General features: G+C 47.5%; 1 protein-coding gene and 1 long non-coding RNA gene across 8 annotated transcripts; one reads left to right on the top strand and one right to left on the bottom strand.

Annotated features, from left to right (window-relative positions):
• Positions 1–432: 432 nt before the first annotated feature.
• LOC108409347 (nucleolar pre-ribosomal-associated protein 1-like) lies at positions 433–23,901 on the bottom strand. Of its 7 annotated transcripts, none has more exons than XM_073231426.1 (10): positions 22,250–23,901; positions 21,759–21,913; positions 19,329–19,470; positions 18,468–18,618; positions 17,321–17,452; positions 12,929–16,223; positions 6,171–6,280; positions 3,222–4,734; positions 2,213–2,819; positions 433–1,205 (listed from the first exon to the last, which is right to left on the bottom strand). In XM_073231426.1, exons 1-4 carry the CDS (start codon positions 22,267–22,269, stop codon positions 18,609–18,611), a joined length of 327 nt encoding a protein of 108 aa, XP_073087527.1. In that variant the 5' UTR covers positions 22,270–23,901; the 3' UTR covers positions 433–1,205; positions 2,213–2,819; positions 3,222–4,734; positions 6,171–6,280; positions 12,929–16,223; positions 17,321–17,452; positions 18,468–18,608. The 7 variants fall into 7 exon arrangements, with proteins under 7 accessions (XP_073087527.1, XP_036870691.2, XP_073087524.1 ...); XM_037014796.2 differs by lacking the exon at positions 22,250–23,901 and having other exon boundaries at positions 3,222–4,068; positions 4,522–4,734; positions 21,759–21,982; XM_073231423.1 differs by lacking the exon at positions 22,250–23,901 and having other exon boundaries at positions 12,929–13,022; positions 16,068–16,223; positions 21,759–21,982.
• LOC118971746 (uncharacterized) lies at positions 22,185–24,362 on the top strand. The gene is made up of 2 exons (XR_005060370.2): positions 22,185–22,340; positions 23,896–24,362. It is a non-coding gene; the product is annotated as an uncharacterized lncRNA (long non-coding RNA).

Raw genomic sequence — 24,362 nt, 5'->3', positions numbered from 1 at the left:
GTGGTAAGGGGACCAGCAGGTAAGCATTACCCATATCTTGGTTAAGAATCTTAAGTCATTTAAAAAGAGTCTAAAGAACACTGGAGGCATACAAAGTGTAAATGTTTAAGCCAAAACCAAGCCATTCTTGGTGCTAACCATGGTATTCAAGCAAATAAACACTTATCTCCCAGGTGACAGAGAACGCCGCTGTGCTGGCACATGACAGTGGCCAGGCAGACCCCCAAAAGCCAGGATGTGCAGGAGGGACATGGCTGTAAACAGAGCTTTACTGACAGGCTGGAATTTCATCTGTGAAACCATCATATTCGCCGTCTGTCAGCTACAACCACCAATTAATACAGGAACCTTAGGAGTCAAATCCTCACCTCTAACATGCAGGTCTCTGGAATGAAAATAGCCCTCCAACATCAAGTAAGCAAAACACAAAAATCTAACAAAAATGGACATTTATTAACAAGTTATAAAATTCAAAATCCCCTCTTTGAAATACAATTTAAAAAAATACAGTCTGACTTCCCAAAGCAAAGGGCACATAAATCTATACTTAAAGGATTTAGTGTTAACATCTTTTCAATAAAATAATGAACACTGGCAAGAGCTTCTTAGTGAAAAAGTTATATCAACCTTTCTTTTGACTTCTTATAGAATAAGAAAGCTTTAAACATCTCTTCATGCCCTTTTATCTAATAATTTTTGGACACTTTAGAATTAATACCCACAAATCCCTTAAACGCTCAGAAGTGTTACCTCAGCTTGACGTATTTCCTTGGGAGAACAATGAACCAGACAGGAAGGGTCTTGCCTAACTAAACACTGGATGGGCTCATGGCCCCAAAGACCCCCATGCCTACTAGGACTGTGGAAACAGTCCCTTGAGTTCATTATTTATCGGTCAGTTAAATAGTCCACTTTTCTTGTCAGGAAACCAGCAATATCCAGAGCCCATTCTTTTGCATGCCCTCCACAGAAACGTTTGACTCAAACGTCTAGAACCTGGCACTGCAGACAGCAGGCAGGGCGTCAAGCATCTGGGGCTGAGGTGGTGAGGTCCCTGCAGAGCATGAAGATGGCCTCCTTGTTCCCACTTGGCACATCTTCTGCAGAGTCACAGACCATCCGGACGTGCGTTAGGAGGGTGTCTGGCCGCTGGGCCCCCAGCCAGATGTCCTTAATGTACAGAGACACCAGGAATGCTGCTGCAGCTGAGGAAGAGGTGACAAGGCCATTAGGATGCAGATCTATTCAACTGGAAAGCAAGTCATTCTGCCCACACACATGGGGACACTGGGGCTTTGATAAGGCACCCAAATGAACTGTGTCACATACTTGGGACAACCTGAGATAAGCATGCAATAAAACACACTAATGTTGTCTTCTCTAAACGATTGGGTTAACTTTTTCTGTTCCTTTTAGGATGGATCTTTTTATTTGATGAATGTGTTGGAATGTAAAGAAGTTGCAACAAGCCAGGTCTCCTCTTGGTTTGACCAACAAGCAAGACCCGGCACTGACATTTGCAAAGAGCGTCTCAGAATCACTTGACATCACTTCCTCCGTGGCAGGGTGAGGAGACCACACCCCACAATCAAAGATTCAAGTCCCCGACTGCAGCCAGGTGAGGAAACAGGTCGGCCCTGCAACCAGGGGAGTTCACCTCCTGGGCTGCTGGCTGGTCCCCCTTGTGCCTCAGTGAAAGGGACAACCCCCCAAGGAGGAACCACACCACGGTGACAGCCTCCCCAAGCCTTTGCTGATCATTCACTTCTGTGTTTAGACATTTATTAAGCACCTGCTACCTGCCAAACACCTGACCTGCATTGGTGCGCTTGTGCATCTCTGGCTTGTGAACACACCCATGTGCACATAAACACACATGTGCTTCTGTCCACACGCAGACATCTGGCCACGATATGAACATTATTCCTCACCTGGGTGACAGCTGACACATAGGAAAGCCACTGTTCTTCAGGGTGGGAGCCCCCATGGATACAAGGTTGGGAAGAGGGCACCTTTGTCCCCATCAACATGACCACTGAGAGCAAAGGGCAAAGACTTCCTCTGTCTTCACCCTCAGTGCCCGCGATCCCCAGCACTGTGGTAGGGGCCTGAGCACTAACCAAAGTACCTGATGGGCTCTAAGGGACAGAGTCACCCCAGGTCTCAGCCCCTCCTGCACTTCTGTAGCCTCTGATCCAAGAACCAGCATTACCTCGTGTGGCTTCATCCTCCTCCTTCAGAGAAGCCAGGTGGAGAGCCTCAACTGCCGGCTGGAGGGAGCTCCCTGCTGGGCCCCGGGCCGCCATGAGCTGCAGCATGACCATTTTCAACAGGCAGGCCACACTCTGTGCGGGCCCGGGCAGCCCCTCGGTACTGCAGAGCCGGCTGTACAGCTTAAATATGCCACTCCTCACACGACTGTCCCAAAGAAGGTCAGCCACGATGACCGGCTGTGGCAAAATGTGGGTCTTAAGCCATCCAAGGAGTCTGGCAGCATCTGCCCTGCTGAGTGCTGAGTGGGTCAACGGTCGCTGAGCACAGCACCCAGGTGGCCACCAGGGAAGCGGCGGCGTGCACAGGGCCCAGTGCACTGCTCTCAGGGGTGGCCCTGTCTGAGGGCTCCTGAGCAGGCTCACAGCTGGGGAACACTGGCCCCCAGTGAGTCAATATGGACCTCAGGAGGCCCTTGCACGTCTCCAAGCTGGACACCTGCAGCTCAGGGTCAGCCGCCTCCTCTGCCTCCCCAGGCCTCCTCCTTCGGCCCCAGGGGCCTCTGGCTCGGGCTGCCACCACAGGCCTGTTCTTATCCTTGAGCATTTCTGTTATACACAGAGAGAAGGACAGTGAGACTGGTGTCCCTCCCCCACACGGACAGGGGAGGCAGCTCACAGGCACTGAGCGCTTGGCCAGCAGGACTGGCTACTCTGCCTGCAGCACGGGCAGAGCTCAGCATCTGACTGTGAGTGTCATCACTGTTACTACAGTGCCATTTAATCCCTGCCACAACCCTCCACCCTTCCCCGGCCTGCCCCTCGCAGAGGCGGACCTGGAGCACGCAGCACCAGGTCCCGGCTCCCTCCTCAGGGCTGGGAAGATGGACATGCACTGTATGTAAGCCTCACCAGCTTTGGAAATGCTGCTGAGGGAATGATGCGCCTGCTCTAAGGGGAAGGAGCACAGTTTGGGGAGCCCACAAGGAGACCCCGGGTCCCGACACTCACTCAGGAGCTCCTTGACTTGGTATTTCTCAATGGCTGCTCTCAGGTCCTCTTGGAGCGCGGTGTCCCTCCCGATGAGGCTCCACTTGTGCAGGAGGATGAGAACGTCCTTGGTGGACAGCACTGTCTCATTCACGGTGAAGCGGTCCATGTCTCTGAAGGCCTGTGTGATGGTGGCCCGGTACTTAAGGACAGAGTCGAGCGCCCCGAAGAAGCTGGCCAGCTGGGCAGAGGGCAAGGCAGGCCTGTGGGGAGCCAGTGTCACACCCTGAGCAAAATGCTTCCTTGTCCTGCAGCCAAGGACCGGGGTGGCCAGTGAACACCACCCACCCAGAGACACAAACGCTCCGCCCATGACAGGGAGTTTCCTTAGCAACAGACTTGGGACATGGACCCCTAGCACACAGACCAGGAAGCGAGCTGCTCCCGGACAGGTAGAAAGGGGACCAAAGTGTGACCTGCATCCTGGAGGCACAGGAATCTCCTTGGAAACCATGGCCAACGGTGCGAGCTGGGCAGAGGGCCTGAGAGGCAGAGCACCAGCGCCTACCAGGACACGCGGGGACTGCTGGCCCCTCCCCTTCTCGTGCGTTCAGATTCCCGGGAAAAGGCTCGGGAAAGCCCGGACAGCCCCAGCCATGGCCCTGAGGATGGGCCCCGCGGAAGATACATACCTGTGAGCTCTCCCCAAATGAGAAACATGGGGGCTTTTCGATCCTGACTCAATGGTTTACCCGAGAACAGCACAAAACCAAATGCCCTGTTCCTTCCTGGGACCATCTTCATTCTGAGGGTCATTCCACTGGCTACCAATATACCTCTGAGCCCAGATTGGAACCCCAGGTGCTCCCTGCAAGTCGGAGAGAACTTAGCTCTCCTGAGAAAACCAAGAGCACTTTTCTAAGGGGTCAGATGAAAATACTGAAATTGTCAAGAAAATTCAAATGCAGGCTGAAGAAGCAGGGCCATCTAGGAGCACCCATTTTGGGCAAAGGTTGTGGGCAATCCACTCTTCCTACAAAACACCATTTTGAGCACCCAAATGAACCATCCAGGTAGATGGTCTGCCTGCTAACAATGATCAGGTATGGCCTGTTGCCATACACGATTTTTAAAAGCGTGTTCAGTTCTCAGTGTCTTCCTGCCTCATAAAGTTGAGGTGGAAATGAGGAAACGCTAACATACTGGCCTGATGTCCCCACAGCTGATGGCATCCCTCTGGCCCAGCACCCACCTGTGCAGGCAGGACCAAGGGGAAGGCTGAGAGGTGACGGCCACAAGTGACTGACACCAGGGGCCTTACCTGGCAGGCGAGGGGCTCATCTCAGGTGCTTCATGAGCATGATGAGAACATAAAGGAACTCATTGACCAGGTGCAAGGCAAGCAGCTTTGGGGGCTCCTGGTACCCAGGCTTGCAGCGGGGCTGGCTCCCCAACTCCACTGTGTCCCAGGTTGGTCACCCACAGAGTGTGCAGCAAGGAGATTATGCTGCAGAGCAGCGGGGTCTCCAGAAACCTAAAGCCAAAGAGGAAGGCTCACTCTCTGTCCCATCACCTTTGCTGACAGCTGCTGGGTGAGGGGTGGCAGAAAGCATGGAAGACTGTGACTGTGGGGGCAGCACCAAGGGGTGGCCTGGCAGCCTCCCCCACCAACAATTCTACCTGCTCAGCCCCACAAAAGCCCAGGATCTCAGTATAAAAACGGCGTGCCTGCTGCACAAGTGCAGCTGCAGTGCAGGATGAGGCCCCAGCTCTCCTTTCCAGTCAGACAACCACCCCACGTCCCACACTGGAGGGCAAGTCTGGGAGCCACTGTCCCACTCATGCGAACAGCTCCACTTCCACCAGGAACAGAGGAGGAGCCAGGCATGCCTTCAATAAATCTGCAACAGTCTTGGAACTGATGTCCAACAATTTCAGACTTAGAACATTACTTTTAGAGAAAATTTAAAAATACTTTAAAAAAATGCACAGAAGGGTTTGGACATCTCTGGGCTTATCAGAGTAGTCAATTCTTTGAAATAAGTGCTATCTGCTGAGACAAGGCCTTCATCTTTTCAGACAGCCTCAAACTCAGGAAAGTATTAGGAAACAAAAGAGACTATGCTGTGGATTATATTGAGCCAACTCCCCACCTACCCACATGCATTCACTGAAGCCCAACCCCACGTGACCGCATTTGGAAGTGGGGCCTTGGGAGGGAACTAGGTTTAGATATGGCCATGAGGGAGGGTGGAGCCCCTGTGATGAGATCAGTGTCCTGACAAGGACAGGAAGAGAGCAGAGCCTTCTCCCCGCTTCTTGGCCTCCCTGCCACCTGAGGACAGCGAGAGCGGCTGCAAAGGGCAGGAGGAGAACCCCAGAACCACCGGTGCTGGCCCCTGACCTTGGGCCCCCAGCCTCCAGAACTGAGAGACAGTGAATTCCTGTTTGGACCTCCCCGTATGTGGGCCGCCCACCCGGCAGCCGAGGTAACTATGACACACACCCGCTCCAGCCCCTCAGTGCTGCTCCAGCACCAGCTCCTCAGGAGCCCCTGAGCCAGCACAGGTGGTGGGGCTCTGGGACCCACCCTCCAACACGGGGCCAAATGAGCTCCTGAACCTGGAGGCTTCCTGTTCTACTGCAGGGATGGCTGCAGTCATGCACCCTTAGATGGCTGATCCCACTCCAGGGACAGCCTGGACTGTGCAGAACACACAGACACGTTGGCTGGTGAAGCCTCAGCTGAATGCAAACAGCTGTGGGCACGTCAAAGAAAGATTTAAGGTGATGAAATGCCACTGCAGTCTTCCCAGCGGGTGGGTACCCAGGCATGTGGTGGAGCAGGAGGGCACGGTTTTGGGCAGCATGGATTCTACTTTTCCAGTGGCCACTGAAGCCAGCAGTAGACACCACTGCCTCATCCCCCATTCCAACCAGACACATGCCTCTACTGCACAAGATGCTTACTTGTTCTCAAGGATGCTTAAAAGCCATGTTAAAAGGCTATAGTCTCGCAGTATCTTGTAGGCAGATTTGGCATTCCAGGAGACATTCTGTAGGATTTTCAGAATCCAGTTCTGAAAACCCAAAAGAAGAAGTTATTCATCAGTTTGTAAAACCTAACTTACTTGATCAAAGGAACAATTTAAGAATAGAACAGTAAAGGTCGATTAAAGATGGCAGCGTGAGAGGTGAGGCAGAGGCTTCCTCCTAAAACCACATATAATTCGAAAATATAATTAATACAACTAATCTTGAAAGAATAACAGGAAAGAAGGCTGCACCAGACTGCATATACCTGGAGAAAAGAACAGACCTCACAGAACAGGGTAACGTACCAGAGCCGTGATCCAAGGGGACCCAAGCCCTTCCCCCACCCCAGCTCACCGGCGGGAGGAAGAGAAATGGAGCAGAGAGGGAGTGGAGGCCTGGGACTGCTGAACACCCAGCCCTGGAGATCTGCTCTGGGAGCACAAACCTACATTTCACGGTGCTCTGGATATTAGTGATGTTGGAAAGCTAAGACAGGTGGAATACCTGGAGAGACTGAGATTCCAGCCACTTGTGGAACACAGGGATCCACATCCAGCTGCTCTGGGACAAAAGAAATGCGGGCAGTCTGAGAGACTTCCTAACAGCAAGAAGGCTGCTAAATGGGCAGGGATTGCACAGAGCTTACTGCTCAGGAGAAAGGACAGGTAGACAAAATTGTCCAGGAACACTCTGCCCAGCAGGTTGGGAAATTTCAGGAGCTTCAGGCACTCCATCCCCCTGGCTGAATACACAGGCCCCCCAACATGATACGTAGCCTGCTGTACCTTCCTCCCAGCCAGCCCACCCCTGGCTCACAAACTGGCAGCGTCTGCCATGGTGTCAGGCCAGCCAGAGGGAAACCCCACCTACAGCAACTACAATCGCAAAGCATAGAGGCTAACACCTGTGTGTTCAGCCCACTGGTTCTAGCAGTGGAGAAAGGTACAGCAGCCAGAAAGTAGGAAACAGCCCTTTCCTCCCCCAAAGGCACAAACACCGCTTGCTCCCCTGCAACCCCTGACATTGCTCCAAGGGTTGAGTAGCTCCAGAGAGTAGAGCTCCTGAACACTAGAGGGTGCCACACACAAATATGAAATGTCAAAGGAACCTGGTTCAAAGCTAAATCCTACATACACCAGAAAAAGAGTCAAATGAAACTCATCTCATCAATCTTCCTGAAAGAGATTACAAAATAAAAATCATAAACATGCTGACGGAGGTACAGAAAAATATTCAAGAACTCAGGAATGAATTCCAGTCAGAGATCCAATCATTAAGGAATACAATGGAGGGCTTTAAAAGCAGATTAGATACGGTGGAAGAGACAAAAATTGAAACAGAAATTAGAGAAGAGGAATACAAAGAAGCTGAGGCACAGAGAGAAAAAAGGATCTCTAGGAATGAAAGAATATTTAGAGAACTGTGTGACCAATCCAAGGAACTATATTTGTATTATAGAGGTACCAGAAGAAGAAGAGAGAGAAAAAGGGATAGAAAGTGTCTTTGAAGAGGTAATTGCTGAAAACTTCCCCAATCTGGGAAAGGAGATAGTCTCTCAGGCCATGGAGGTGCACAGATTTCCCAACACAAGGCACACAAGGAAGACAACACCAAGACATGTAATAATTAAAATGGCAACGATCAAGGATAAGGACAGACCTTTAAAAACAGTCAGAGAGGGAAATAAGATCACATACAAAGGAAAGCCCATCAGGCTAACATCAGACTTCTCAGCAGAAACCTTACAGACCAGAAGGGAGTGGCATGATATTGTTAATGCAATGAAGCAGAAGGGCCCAAACCAAGAATACTCTATCTGGCAAGATTATCATTTAAATTCGAAGGAGGGATTAAACAATTTCCAGGTAAGCAAAAGCTGAGAGAATTTACCTCCCACAAACGGGCTCAATAGTGTATTTTGGAGAGACTGCTACAGAAGGAAGTGCTCCTAAGGCTAAACAGCTGTCACCAGGGGTAATAAAACCACAGTAAAGAAAGTAGAACAATTAATTACTAGGGAAATGCAAAATTAAATCAACTACCCCCAAAGTCATTCAAGGGATAGACAAAGAGTACAGAATATGATACCTAAAATATAAAGAATGGAGGAGAAAGAAAAAGGAGGAGAAAAAAAAAAAACCTTTAGATTGTATTTGTAATAGCATACTAAGTGAGTTAAGTTAGACTCTTATATAATAAGAAAGTTAACCTTGAACCTTTGGTAACCACAAATCTAAAGCCTGCAAAGGCAATAAGTACATATCTATCAATAATCACCCTAAATGTAAATGGTCTGAATGCACCAATCAAAAGACACAGAGTCACTGAATGGATAAAAAAACAAGACCCATCTATATGCTGCCTACAAGAGACTCACTTCAAACCCCAAAATATACATAGACTAAAAGCGAAGGGATGGGAAAAGATATTTTATGCAAACAACAGGGAGAAAAAAACAGGAGTTGCAGTACTTGTATCAGACAAAATAGACTTCAAAACAAAGAAAGTCACAAGAGACAAAGAACGACATCACCTAATGATAAAGGGGTCAATCCAACAAGAAGATCACCATTATAAATATTTATGCACCCAACACAGGAGCACCTACATGTGAGAAACAACTACTAACAGAATTAAAAGAGGAAACAGAATGCAATGCATTCATTTTATGAGACATCAACACTCCACTCACTCCAAAGGACAGATCAACCAGACAGAAAATAAGTAAGGAGACAGAGGCAGTGGATAACACATTAGAACAGATGGACCCAACAGACGTCTACAGAACTCTACACCCAAAAGCAGCAGAATACACATTCTTCTCCACTGCACATAGAACATTTTCAAGCATAGATCATATACTAGGCCACAAAAAGAGCCTCAGTAAATTAAAAAAGATAGAAATTATACCAACCAGCTTCTCAGACCACAAAGGTATCAAATGAGAAATAAATTATGCAACAAAGATGGAAAATCCCACAACACATGGAGGCTTCACAACATACTCCTAAATAACCAATGGATCAATGGGGAAAACAGTGTAGCACAGAGAAGGCAAATAGCGAATCTGTAGCATCTTACTACACTGATGGACAGTGACTGCATTGGGGTATGGGTGGGGACTTGATAATATGAGTAAATGCAGTAACCACATTGTTTTTTCATGTGAAACTTTTGTAAGAGTGTATATCAATAATACCTTAATAAAAAAAAAAACCAATGGATCAATGACCAAATAAAAACAGAGATTGAGCAATATATGGAGACAAATGACAACAATAACTGAACACCACAAAATCTGTGGGATGCAGCAAAAGCCATGCTAAGAGGGAGGTATATTGCAATACAGGCCTACCTCAGGAAAGAAAGACAATCCCATATGAACAGTTCAAACTCACACAATTAACTAAACTAGAAAAAGAAGAACAAATGAGGCCCAAAGTCAGTAGAAGGAAGGACATAATAAAGATAAGAGCAGAAATAAGTAAAATCGACAAGAATAAAACAATAGAAAGAATCAATGAAAGCAGGAGCTGGTTCTTTGAGAAAATAAACAAAATAGATAAACCCTTAGCCAGACTTATCAAGAAAAAAAGAGTCTACACACATAAACAGAATCAGAAATGAGAAAGGAAAAATCATGACGGACACCACAGAAATACAAAGAATTGTGAGAGAATACTATGAAAAATTATATGCTGAAAAACTGGATAACTGAGAAGAAATGGACAACTTTCTAGAAAAATACAACCTTCCAAGACTCACCCAGAAAGAAACAGAAAATCTGAACAGACCAATTACCAGCAACGAAATTGAATCGGTAATCAAAAAACTACCCAAAAACAAAACCCTCAGGCCAGATGGATTCAATGCTGAATTTGATCAGACATTTAGAGAAGACATAATATCCATTCTCCTTAATGTTTTCCAAAAGATAGAAGAGGAGGGAATACTCCCAAACTCATTCTATGAAGCCAGCATAATTCTAATAACAAAACCAGGCAAAGATACTACACACAAAAAAAATTACAGACCAATATCCCTGATGAACGTAGATGCAAAAATACTCAACAAAATATTAGCAAACCAAATTCAAAAATACATCAAGAGGATTATACACCATGATCAAGTGGGATTCATCTCAGGAATGCAAGGATGGTAGAACATTCGAAAATCCATCAACATCATCCACCACATCAACAAAAAGGACAAACACCACGTGATCATCTCCATAGATGCTGAAAATGCATTCGACAAAATTCAACCTCCATTCATGGTAAAAACTCTCAACAAAATGGGTATAGAGGGCAAGTACCTCAACATAATAAAGGCCATATATGACAAACCCATAGCTAACATCATACTTAACAGCGAGAAGCTGAAAGCTTTTCACGTAAGATTGGGAACAAGACAAGGATGCTTACTCTCACCACTTTTATTCAACATAGTACTAGAGGTCCTAGCCACGGCAATTAGACAAAACAAAGGAATAAAAGGCATCCAGATTGGTAAGGAAGAAGTCAAAGTGTCACCGTTTGCAGATGACATGATATTGTACATAAATAACCCTAAAGAATCCACTCCAAAACTACTAGAACTAATATCTGAATTCAGCAAAGTTGCAGTTATAAAATTGATACATAGAAATCTGTTGGATTCCTATACATTAACGATGAACTAGCAGAAAGAGAAATCAGGAAAACAATTCCATTCACAATTGCATCAAAAAGAATAAAATACCTAGAAATAAACCTAACCGAGGAATTGGAAGACCTATACTCTGAAAACTAAGAGAAATTAAAGAGGACACTAACAAATGGAAATTCATCCCATACTCTTGGGTAGGAAGAATTAATATTGTCAAAATGGCCATACTGCCTAAAGCAATCTACAGATTCAATGCAATTCCTATCAAAATGCCAACAGCATTCTTCAATGAAGTGGAACAAATAGTTCTAAAATTCATATGGAACCACAGAAGACCCCAAAAAGCCAAAGCAATCCTGAGAAGGAAGAATAAAGTGGGGGGGATCTCGCTCCCCAACTTCAAGCTCTACTACAAAGCCACAGTAATCAAGACAATTTGGTACTGGCACAGAAACTGACCCATAGACCAGTGGAACAGAATAGAGACTACAGATATTAACCCAAACATACATGGTCACTTAATATACAATAAAGGAGCCATGTATATACAATGGAGAAATGAGTCTCTTCAATAGCTGGTGTTGGCAAAACTGGACAGCTACATGTAAGAGAATGAAACTGGATCGTTGTCTAACCCCATACACAAAAGTAAACTCGAAATGGATCAAAGACCTGAATGTAAGTCATGAAACCATAAAACTCTTAGGAAAAAACATAGGCAAACACTTAGGTTGCTTCCATTTCTCCACTATTGTAAATAGTGCTGCAACATAAACATGAGGAACTTCTTCATGAACATATCTCCCCAGGCAAGGGAAACAAAAGCAAAAATGAACAAGTGGGACTATATCAAGCTGAAAAGCTACTGTACAGCAAAGGACACCATCAATAGAACAAAAAGGCATCCTACAGTATGGAAGAATATATTCATAAATGACAGATCCGATAAAGGGTTGACATCCAAAATACATAAAGAGCTCACGCATCTCAACAAACAAAAATCAAATAATCCAATTAAAAAATGAGCAGAGGACCTGAACAGACACTTCTCCAAAGAAGAAATTCAGATGGCCAACAGGCACATGAAAAGATGTTCCACATCGCTAATTATCAGGGAAATGCAAATAAAAACCACAACGGGATATCACCTCATACCAGTTAGGATGGCCGGCATCAAAAAGGCTAAGAACAACAAATGCTGGCAAGGATGCAGAGAAAGGGGAACCCTCCTACACTGCTGGTGGGAATGTCAATTAGTTCAATCATTGTGAAAGCCAGTATGGAGGTTCCTCAAAATGCTCAAAATAGAAATACCATTTGACCCGGGAATTCTACTCCTAGGAATTTACCCAAAGAATACAAGTTCTCAGATTCAAAACAACATATGCACCCCTACGTTTATCGCAGCACTATTTACAATAGCGGAGAAATGGAAGCAACCTAAGTGTCCATCAGTAGATGAATGGATAAAGAGGTGGTACCTATACACAATGGAATATTATTCAGCCATAAGAGGAAAAGAAATCCTACCATTTGCAACAACATGGATGGAGCTAGAGGGTATTATGCTCAGTGAAATAAGCCAAGCAGAGAAAGACAATCATCAAATGATTTCACTCATCTGTGGAGTATAAGAACAAAGAAAAAACTGAAGGAACAAAACAGGAGCAGACTTACAGAACCCAAGAATGGACTAACAGTTGCCAAAGGGAAAGGGTCTGGGGAGGATGGGTCAGAAGGGAGGGATACTGGGGATAAAGGAGCAATACGATTAGCACACATAATGTAGGTGGGGGGCTCGGGAAGGCAGTACAACACAAAGACAAGTAGTGATTCTACAGCATCTTACTACATTGATGGACAGTGACTGTAATGGTGTATGTGGTGGGGACTTGATAATGGGCGGAGTCTACTAACCATAATGTTGCTCGTATAATTGTACATTAACGATACCAAAATAAAATTTTAAAAAAGACATATGCACCCCTGTGTTTATCACAGCACTATTTACAATAGCCACAAACAGACTTTGTCGGCACACCTACCTTTCAACTCCAGCACTTGCACTATGGTGTCCTCACTGGTGATCAAAAATGAAATGGCAAACTGAACACAGGCCAGCCGGACGTCAGGCATTCCCTGGGCGAGGAAGGAGTGTCACAAGCACATCAATACACACCCGCCCAAGCAGGAAAACGGCGGCAGGCACGCCCTCCCGTCCTAATGTCACAGTGGCCTCTCTGTGCCACCAGAGGGCGCTAAGTGGAAAACGAATGGGCGTCTCCTCATGGAAACAAAGGGCTTTTCTTTGCGCTTTCCCTTCAATCTTCTATTCATCTTCACCTTCTCATTGCAGCTTTCTCTTTCTCAATACAAAAGGATGGGGGAAAATAGAGTTGAGTCCCCTACCCCATACATAAACATTTGTTAGTTTATGGGACACTTTGGTATGGAGAAGATTCTCAACCCATCTAGGTACCATCTACTCTCACTTGCCATGAAAAAATAAATGTACCTATATATTTGAAAATACAGAAATAATGGGCAGACTGATGCTGCTCTTGATGGGACACCAATGAGGTGGTGTCTGGTTTTATAAATTCACACCAGACACAAAACCACAGACATCGTCATATCACAAACCCAGCATAGCCTTCCCAGGACTGCGGCGTGCACTGTCCTGCAGGCGTCAACCATGACCCAAGACAGTGAGATCCTCCACGGGATGCAGAGGCCATGGCCTGCAGGCGACACCTGCGGGGAAAGTCACTAGGGCCATGTGATCAGCTTCCCTTCAGGTACCTTTAAGACAAACCCACCTCATCATCTGTTTTACATCCCAGGAACCCACAACATGTGGTCACGCAGGTCTCTTGTGCATCAGCTGTACCAGAATTAGCAGTACACTTAAATGGGAAACTTTTCCCTACCTCACAGCTATTTTAAAGGTAGTTTAATTTGCTGCCAAGAAATAAGTTAATATCAGAGAATTATGGCCCTGACTGCCTGAGAAAATTGACAAGTCTATGCCTGCCAGATGGCTCCATTCCACTTAGTAGTGGCCACAGAGGTAGTATTGGTAGTGGTGAGGTTAATGGTTTCAATAACGTTTATTGAGCAGTTACTATGTGCCAGACAAGAGGTTACCTCATTTACTCCATGTAACAAAGTGACACAGAGATGACACCATAACTATTTCACAGATGAGGAACTGAGGCCTAAAACCTCACTCAAGGTCATATAACTACTATGTAAGTACTGGAATTGGGATGAGAAATCATGGTGCAAACATACTGCTTCATGCTTGACAGTATGTCTGACTGTGGAGAAGACTGTTCTTCTCAGGGCTCCCATGGCATTTTCATTTCACTTTTTGTCAAGGAGTAAGGGCCGTTTGTTGAACCATTTAGGCCTCTATGTGAGTATTCAACTAATTCCGTCTTATTTTATCAGTTATATGCTTCTTCTGAAGAAGAGAAAGGCCGTGTGACCCATGTTCTCTAACATATACATTAACTTAGCCTTGCACACTCGTGGCATTTACTGAGTCTATCTCCAAACACTCCACACAGTATTTCACCAAGGCCTTATAAGACCAATGCAGGTTTATTCCAAATACACTCAGAGCTCTAAACAAACCTCTCCATTCTGGGGACTTATCTGGGGCCTCTTCACAACATGGCCTTTGGGTAGAATAATCATTAAAATCTTGAAAATGACTTGCACTTCCTCAGAGTATCTGGCAATGCTTCACTCACTTATTGAATGTCTTTAAAACACCATTTATACTCAAGATGCCATCACCTGCACTAAGGAGGATGCAAAGATGACTAAGAGTCTGTCCTGTCCTCTGGAGGCTTCATGTAACTGCTGCTCCCAAGCTATCCAGATGCCTCATTGTTCAAAGAAACACCTCACCTGATTCAAGCGCAGTTAACTTGTTATTTGTGTTTACATATGCCCTTTGTTTCAGAGGAATGCTGGTAAAATGATAAAACTTGCCGGTAAAATTATATTAGATTTTATGCTGTCTCTGTTAGATGGAAAGGTTCCACAAATTTTGGGGTTTTTGGTCCATCAAAGAAACAATTTAGAGAAATTAGGGCCGAGGAATGCTGGTCGCAGTTATTGCCATTCTATAACTTTCTATCCTGCTAGTATCCAGCAGATTTGGACTAGATCCTCAGGATAGTCCATCTAGCAATGAATTTCAATCTGACACAGAACTTAGTTCTCACTAAATATCTACATGGTACATCCCAGATGACCCCAAATTATAGATTCCTAACATTGTGGAGAAACAAGACCCGCAAGACATAGCATCTGCTTCACGCCCAGCAGCCACCACTATGCGTCCCGCTCACCCACCTGACCACAGACAACCCCAACACTGCCCCCTGGGTCTCTGCCCCCCAGCTGTCCCATCAAAGGCAAGAGGGTCACATGCCTACTCATCATGCCTATCCTGTGACTTCACAGGGTTATTATACCAGGAAAAGAGTCCTAAACTTTTTACAGCGTGTTCTGCAAAACATTGTCTAAAATAGACTAACACATATTTGGTAAAACTCCTCTTTGAAAAAAGATTCTAAAAATGCTTTCTTTTGTTCAATAGGTCGGTCAACAATCCTCTCTCTTTATGAAGCTTTAATAATTTCCTCCAAAATGTTAACAGTACACTCATTAAAAATAGTTTATCTACAAGCTAGAACTAAATGACGTAAGAGAAAGATCCACCCATTCAAAGATCCAAAAACTTGAAAGATTCAAAGAGATTTAGGAAACGCATCAAGCAGACACAATGTGTGGCCCTTGTTAGGGTCCTGATTTGAACCATGAAGTGTAAAGACATTTCTGAGACTGTCAGAAAAAAGTGGACCAATCAGGTATTAGAAGATGCTGAGAAATTATTAATGGTGTTAGGAGCACTGACAACACTGTGGTTTAGTTTTTTAAAAGGTCACTCTCTATTACAGATGCACATTAACATTTTATGGTGAAATATGATTCACATACAGGATTTGCTATAACAGCCTGCAAACAAACCAACAAGTGGGGAGGTGACAATGTCAGAAGCTGGATGACAGGTGCATGAGACGTGAAATAACTTGCTGAGGCCTGAGATGAAGCAGCGCACGTGCGGCCTTGCTGGGGATTCAGGCACAGAAGCCCTAGTTCACTTACCAACACTGTGTCTTGGTGGGAGGCCTGGGTACCAAGGCCTATTTCACTTGGATGGCCAGACTGGTTGAGGCACAGAGACAGGGTGGGAAGAGGAGGGGATCTGAAGCATAATTACTGCCAGGCTGGCGGCCAGGGAGGACCAAAGCACCATGACGTCTGACCTCACATACAAACAGCACACAAATCCTCATTAGAAATGTATTGAAATGAAATGTCAGGAGCCATTGCTCGTTGAACACGATCCGTTGACACACTGATAAAGCACTGTATCCACGAGACACTAGTACCTGGAAGTTTTTCCCTCCGAGAACACCTCATTCATAATTTCAGGAAAACCGCCAACACAGGGCCAACCTCACAGAGCCACAGGTTACCTCGCATTACCACATTAACACTTCACACTATCCCCTGGCAGTGTGGAAATGCTTAACTCCCAGGAAGGGGTAGAGAACAAAGGGACACAGGGCCCAGAGGTCAGTTACTCCAATGGCAGCTATTCCCCACCCTGACAGACGGGCCTGATGACCACCCGTGTGTGCCCTGTGCTCAGGTCGCGGGTGGAGAACTGACCTGGGACTGCTTAGGGCTCTGGCGGCAGCAGGGAGAGATGACCTGGCAAACGGAACGAGACCCTCCCCCACCTGCCGCTGGCGCCCGCTGGGGGAGGCCTCAAACCTGGGCTTTCCCCCCAGGATTTTCCAAATGCCAGTGACACCTCCAGAGCCACCAGGGAACTTTTTTGAACAGTTCTCCTGAAAACTAAGCTTTCATACTTCCATCCCCATGGGCACAATCCAGCCCCTACGCATTAAACGACCCATAACTGGGAGGCACAAGTCACACGGTAAAAAGCCAGAAGAGCCCTCTGGGTTTTCTCCAAAGTGTTCGGAGTATGAACAGACGGACAGGGACCCTCCGCAAGGCCCACCACCACGCGGTGCTCGGAGGTCACTCCCTTTCCTCTGTGAGACCCTCCCAACTCAGTCGTCCTCACGGGCGAGGACACCTCATTCATAATTTCAGAAAATTATGCACTGCAACACTGGGCACCTGAGAAGCTGCCCTCAGACGTCCCTGTCATGCAGCCTCTCTGCCAAGCAGTTGGGCCCCCACTGTGGGCCAGGGCCGAGGCCCGCCTTCCTCACAGGCTTCAGAGGCACACGCTTCTCCACGCCGAGGCCTCCTCCTTCTCCGTGAGACAAGCACAGCCCCAAGGCGCAGATGGGAGGTACAGGATGCTAGGGGCTCCTCACCTTGAATTCCTCTTGGTCGCCAGGCTGTACAAAGTCTTTTTATTCAAATCAAAATGGCTGCAGACATCCCTGGCGGCCTCGGGGCCCTGGGTCACCATGGCAGCCTTCAGGTTCAGACAGGCTCGAGCCATCCTGCACGGGACAATGGGGACACAGGGCACGTCAGGTCCGGCAGGAGCACAAAGCCTGCACAGAGGTGGTGTACTCGGCTATCCCCAAACCAGGGAAAGGAAGGCAGGGAGCATGCAGACAGGTTCTTTTTTAAAAAATCTTGACAAAATCTTCAAATAAAGCTCAAAAACTGAGTCTGAAGAAGATCCATGACTACAAAATGCAAGATACCAAGAATGGCAAATTCTCTCTCCTTTAAATGGCCGGGGATACCTAATGGTGAGCAGGAAAAAATCAGGTAGGCTAGGAAGCCATGGCAGTGCAGGTGTGTAACTGGTGGGCTGTACTTTTCACCTCATCCTCTGTAACAGGGAGACCTGCCTTCGTGGGCCCAGAGGAAGGTTCATCTCTTGGCTGCCTTTCCATTCTGCAGTCACCCAGCATTGTGGTTTACTGAGCACCTGCTACATACCAGGCACTGTTCCAGGTGCTGGGAAAACAGCATTTTCTAAGAGAGTAAAGCCCCCACCCACATGTACTTTGCATTCTAGTGGAGGGAGACAGTTGGCACGCCGACATAGAATATTACATACAATGTACAGCAATACAAGTAGACAAACAGACACTGTTCTCTACTGGCTAAAGGGACAAAAAGTGACACTGAATATAGGATGGTCAAAAAAGGCCTCCCTGGGATGGTACTTCTGCAAAGCCCTGAAGGCAGAGACAGAGCCTATGACCATCTTGGAGAAGGGCCATCAGGGCAGAAGACAGACCACGTTCAGGACGTCTGGAGTGCTCCCCAAACAGCCAGGAGAGCAGCAGGACATGGTAGGAGGGGAGCAGTGACAGTGAGGGGCTGGTCACCAGAGGAAGGAAGAGCAAAGCCACAGCTGCAGTGGCCTCAGAAACACTCAGTGCTGCTTCGTGAGTGGAAGAAAAGCCAAACGTACTTGTGCACAGAGGAACACAGACCAAGAGCTGAGCGCAGACCAAGCCCAGGGCAAGTTCTGCCAGGTACAGGCAGGCAACTTACCTGTAACCTGAGGCGTACAGCGACTCACAGATGAGCTTCATGTGGTTACTCATTAGCTTTTTCACGATGTTGGTCCCCACAACATGAAAATGGAAGGATCGCTTGCCGTCTGCAATAATATGGCTTCAAAAACTTGAAACATTAATAGCATCTACAAAGACAGAATTGACATACTTGAGAATCACCTTGTTTCTTTTCCTCCTCTACACATACACTCCTCCCTCCTTACCCACAGTAACTGCAGATTTAAAACACCAACATGTGGGATCAGTCCATCCAAGGGCAGGAAGGTGACAGCTCAGCAGGCTGACCTGCCAGCTCTCAGAGTCTGAAACTGGTCTTGCTCCCACAGTCTAGCTAAACAGGGAGTTTCAGTTTACAACTGCACAAAATGAGAGAAGGACAATTTCTACTAATCATGTAGCCTCACTGCTTTGGGAATATTCAGGCCTACAAGCCTTACAGCAAAAATCCTAAGATTTTAATTGGTGCATAAATATCCCAAATTTGAACCTCTTTGGAAATAGAAAACAACAATCAACTCACTATGTGCCTGCACCTGTGCTTTTACCTCCTTCCCTTTAGTTAAAACCACGGCAAAACCAAGTGCAGTCAGATGAAGAGTCTATGAACCCTCCTGCCAGGATCACTCACTGAGAAGTTTGCACTTTCCCCTAAGACGCTTTCTAAGGTCATGACCCAAACTGAATGGATTCCTGCAGCACAGAGACAAAGCATCAGTTCCTGTAGGAAGCTGGAAATGTCTTAGAAACTTGTACCACATTGCTCCCCATCAAGCCTGACACAACAGTAGCATTAATTTGTTCTTCTCCTCATCACGCCAGGTAAGGAAAAACGTACTTCACTTTCAGGCCGCTTCTCCGCGCCCAGGAGCTGGAAGAGCTCTGTACACACTTCACAGAAATCTTTGTGTACCCTTCCACAACGTCATACATGTCGTCTCCAAGTAGCTTCTTGGCAGCAGAGACAAACGCTTCCAAGGCTGAAAGAAGAGTTATAGTCCAACGTTAAGATATGGTCTTAGAAGTAATCACAGTTGCTACTGCCAGAGGGGGATTTCTGACAGGAACATCCAGGTGACTGGAAGTGCCACCTCCTGAGATGGAGAAGCAGAGTGACGACATAGCCTTTCTGCTACCGTCAGTGAAGTCCCGGGCAACAACTTTCAAAGCAACTGGTTTAGAGCAGAGCTGTTCTTGACCCAGGGATCCTCTGTGATGCTGACAGTGATCCACCCCTGAGCATCCTGTGGGTCTTTCCCAATCCAGCCTTGCAGCTCTCCCCCGAGGCATAAGAAGTCAGACAAAGAAAGACAAACTGTGTATGGTGCCACTTACACGTAGAAGCTAAAAAGTCAAACTTACACACAGTAGAATGGAGGTTCAGAGGCTGGGGACTGGGGGACATGGGGAGATGCTAGGCAAAGGGTACAGACTTCCAGGTATAAGATAAGTATGTTCTGGGATCACATATAGAGCACAGTGACTCTAATTAACAGTATTGCATTACAAACTTAGAAATTATTTAGAGAATAGATTTTAAACATCATTACCACACAAAAAAGATAATTATAGGAGGGAAGGGAGGTGTTAACTAACAGTACTTTGGTCATCATTTCGCCACAGAGGTGACCAAATTATCACGTTGAACACCTTAAACTTACATATGTCCATAGTACCTCAATAAAGCTGGACACAAAAATAAAACCAAGAACAAAACCTTCCCAAACGCTTGAATAAAAACAAAACCCCCTCCCACCCCTCAATTCCACTTTCCTGACCTTCAAGCAGACATATCACAGGAAGTTATGAGGGCATTTAGTGATGGAGAGTCTAAGATAGAAATCAGACTGAAGCACAGGTCCACATCTCACACGAGGGATTCGCACTTCCGCCCACTGACTTCAGCCTGGCCACACCCTCCAACTACTTCACGTGCACCCACCGACCCGGGTTTCTTCTGAAACCTGTTCACATGCAGCACCGAGTGGCATGGAGCTCACTGGGCAAAACCAGGAATGCACATGCGATACAATCTTTGAAATAATTAAACATGCCCTTTCCTCTGTCACAGAGGTTCCTGTCCCTGTCCCTGTCCCATCCTACAACTCTGCTGAAAAGCCACGTCCTCAAGGGAGACTTTTGGCTCTTCGAGATCAGGTCCAAGGCCCACAGGCACTGTGTCCATTTCCTTTGGGGCACTTGTGTTGACAAGCGCCCCTGTGTGATTTTACTGGCATCTGCCCCCTCACTGGACTATGTGTGAGCTCCGCAACGGCAGGGCTGGTGTCTGACTTTCACTCACCATTTCATCTCTGCCTAGCGAATAACAGCCCCAAGTAAATAAGGAATTAAGGAATGAATGAATGAAATGTATTAATTCGGTGCTAAACCAGGTATCATCTTCCTAGCACTGGATAGCAGGTGTAAGTATCAAACATTAAAAAACCTGGTCAATGAGAGAAAAACTGAAAACTGAAGGTATTCTCTTCATTAATTTAATCATTTCCCTAACCTGGAAGAAACACTGCCACTGTTTTACTTGGACACAGTACCGGTGTTTCCACATACTAGAATATTCAATTTTTTTCCCCTCTAACTTACATACTTTCTAATGGATTACAAGGAGCTGTGCAGGGTGGTCACACTTTGCAAAAAGTGAAATTAAAGCATCTGCTCCACAGCAGTCACTAGTCCACCTCGGTCAAATGCCAAGTCCTCGTGGTGGCTTCACCTGGTAGCTTACTGCATGTTCTCAGGTCAGTGTGAGTGTTGGAGGGTGAGAGCTATTGAAAATGGCGCTGACACCCTGGAGGAACAGTGTGTCCCTGAGCGGCCCCCAGCAGACTCACAGTCGGGACTCCTTAAGTATTTGTTGTGTGACTGAGCAATTCAATTATTTGCTCTCCTGACAATAGCAATAAAAAGGTTTCAGCACTTGCTCAGGGATGCTGCGCGGGCCAGGTGGGGACGTTAAGTCGCGGGGACCTGTCACAATCTAGCAGGTCGAGCCCTCCAGCCTTGGCTGACAGCCCAGGGCAAGAAGTGCGGCGAGCAGACCCACAGCGTTCCCGGCCGGTCCGGGACCCTGGGAGCTCAAGCACCGGGCCTCGGTTTACCGTCGGCGGGTCGGGAGGCTGGGTTCCGACCCTCGGTGACCGCAAAGCTGCAGAAAGAAGGGTCTGTGTGGGGCGGACTGAGGAGCCCCCACTCTGGGCCTGGAGGCCGCCCGGCTCGGACCCGCTCCCGCCCATGCCTGCCCCAAACTCACCCGGCCCCGCGCCTTGCGGGTCCCTCAGCTGAGCCTTGAAGCGCACGCCCGTAAGCTCTTCACGGCGGGCCTGCTTAGCTGCGCCGTCCTGGCCGCTGGGGCCTTCCTCTTGGGGGTCCGTATGCCTAAGGTCGGGGCTGCCGGGACCCACACACCTGCGGTAGAGGTAGGGGCCGCGCTGGAGAGCAAAGACGAACTTAAGGGGAACTTGTGGTCCAGAATTGGGAAGGACGGCGGAAGGGGCGGGGCCTCGGGAGAGTCTGGGAAGGTCAATGGGCGGGGCCTCGGGGGGAGTGGGGCGGTGTAAGGGGCGGGACCTCGAGAGTATCTGGGGGCTGTGGAAGGGGCGGGGCCTCGGGAGAACATCTGGGCAGGAGGAAGGGGCAGGGCCTCGGGGGAGGGGGCTCTCTGGTCCGGTGGAAGGGGTGGGGCCACGGATGTGCTGTCGGACCGGAAGGGTCCGGGTGGTGGCGTGGGTGCAAAGTTCTTACTTATCTTCTGTGTCCGCCATCGTTTCTGATCAGCTCCCGGCCCGGGGATAACGGACACCCACGACACCCCTGCAGAGCTGCGCAGTGACTAGTACGTGGGGCGCGCACCCTGCCCCCGACGGGCCTCTCAGGGGCCTTGGCGGGTGGAAGCCCCGTATCCTCCATTCCCCGAAGGGAGCCCGGGGCGTCATTGGAGCTCGCTCATAGCCGTTCTCGATCTGGGGGCGCTCTAGCGGTGCCGATTGAAGAACCTGCGTGACACTCCGCGGGGTGTCACACGGCAGGCTTATGCCGGAGGGCCGCCCTCTGGCACCTGAGCCAAGGGTCGTGCGGGGCCCCTAACTCTGACCCCTAGTTTACCCAGTTTGGTGGAACGTTGCCCCAGACTCACCTTCACCAGGCTTCGCTATACTGGTGAGAGGACGTAAGCCCTTTTGGCTATGCAGGGCGCCAGGGGTGAAGTAGGGTCTGTGAAAAACCCTGGGGGACAGTGCAGCCGCCTCCACATCTCAGATCCCCTCATTGAAAGAGAGCCAGCAAAGCCAGCCCTACCTAATCCTTGGGGGTGTCCTGAGCTGAGAAAGTGATGCAATGTATGAAAAACTGCTTTGATGGGAAATCTGTACTGTGTTTTTGTAAGACATTATTGACTGAAGAGCGGCATTAAATGCTCTGAAAGTAAGTTCAGGAGTAAAGGACTAAGTAAAAACAGGCTGGTGCATTTAATATGGCTTCATCAATACTTGGTTATGTGTTCAAGTTAATCATGAACCAGTTCCTTAGATGAGTAATTTGGTGATTCCCGGAACCCACTAGTGGGAGCAAATACTGCCTTGTGATCTCTGATGTGTAATGATCATCTAAGGACATGGTCTTTTGTGGCCTGTTAGGGTTTCCGAGTCTGGTGGAAAAAGCCCATTGTGTGAACCCTGAGCCTCTGGCAAGACTGTTTTGCCTGTGGAAATGCCCATGTTGCAGGTGGGTCAGCCAGAGTTACCCCAGCAGATCTGTGCTCATGCGGCAGTGTTAAGAGAGAGGGATGTGCTCACAATTCAGGCTGAAAAAGGCAACCCTCTTATTAGTAAAGACAGCCTTTTTGTCGACAGTGCTTCTGTTCTGTGGTTCGTTGCCAACCACCAACTTTGTCTGCAGCTGCAGTGAGCCTGACCATAGAGGTAGCAGGGAGAAGTAGGAAACAGTCAAAAGCCTGTATTCAGTTTCTGCCTGTGTGACTGGGGCAAATTATTCTCTCTTTACAAAGACGTAAAGTGTGAGGGAACTTGCCAGTACTACCCAGCTAATAAACAGTGGAGCCACCCACCCAGTGTACCCTAACCCCGGTTTAGAAACAAACAAGTTGTCAGTGCCAATCCCAGCCTTGGCCAGAGGCATACATACCTGATGAGGCATATGGCTCAGAGTACAGACGGGTGCTTCAGACTAAGCCTGATGTGTTGAGTCCTTGTTGCCAGGTCACTAGCCCCACTTGTTCAGATACCAGGCTCACCAACAAACTTCTGGATAAGTTATATGGCTCTCTATATAAAAGGCCTGTCTGGAGAAAGGACCTTATTTGCTTCTAACTGAAAAGATAGTAAGACAGAAGAAAATAGAGGCATCAAATTTGCTTTCTTTTTCCTTCTCAGGCAAAATTGAAGATGAGTAGAAAATGTTTCCCTCTTGTCCAATGTGGAATGAACTAGCCTAAGTGTGAGGCCAGTCTTGACCAAAAAAACACGACATAGATTGAAAGGGCAAACTCCCAGATTCTATTTCAGCCAATTGGGACCTGGATCCTATTTCAGCCAATCGGGACCTGGATCCTATTTCACCCAGTTGGAGCTTAGTCCCTCTCTCCCCTCCAGTCAGCAAGAACACCCACCACCCCTGGACCCTGCCAACTGACCAAAGCCATGACTCATCACCCCCCAACTACCCCCAGGCGCAGCCAATCAGCCAGGGCCACGGCCATCACCCCCCCAAACCGCCCTAGAAACCCATAAAACCTTTGTTCTGGGGAAAACGCGCGCTCTTTCTCTGGCATCTTGCCACTGCATTGGTGTGGATGAGAGATTGAGCTCGAGCTAGCTCGAATAAAGGCTCTTTGCTTTTG

The sequence above is a fragment of the Manis javanica genome, chromosome 3, assembly GCF_040802235.1.
Source record: "Manis javanica isolate MJ-LG chromosome 3, MJ_LKY, whole genome shotgun sequence".
NCBI lineage: Eukaryota > Metazoa > Chordata > Mammalia > Pholidota > Manidae > Manis > Manis javanica.
This window is presented reverse-complemented; position numbering and strand designations above follow the sequence as displayed.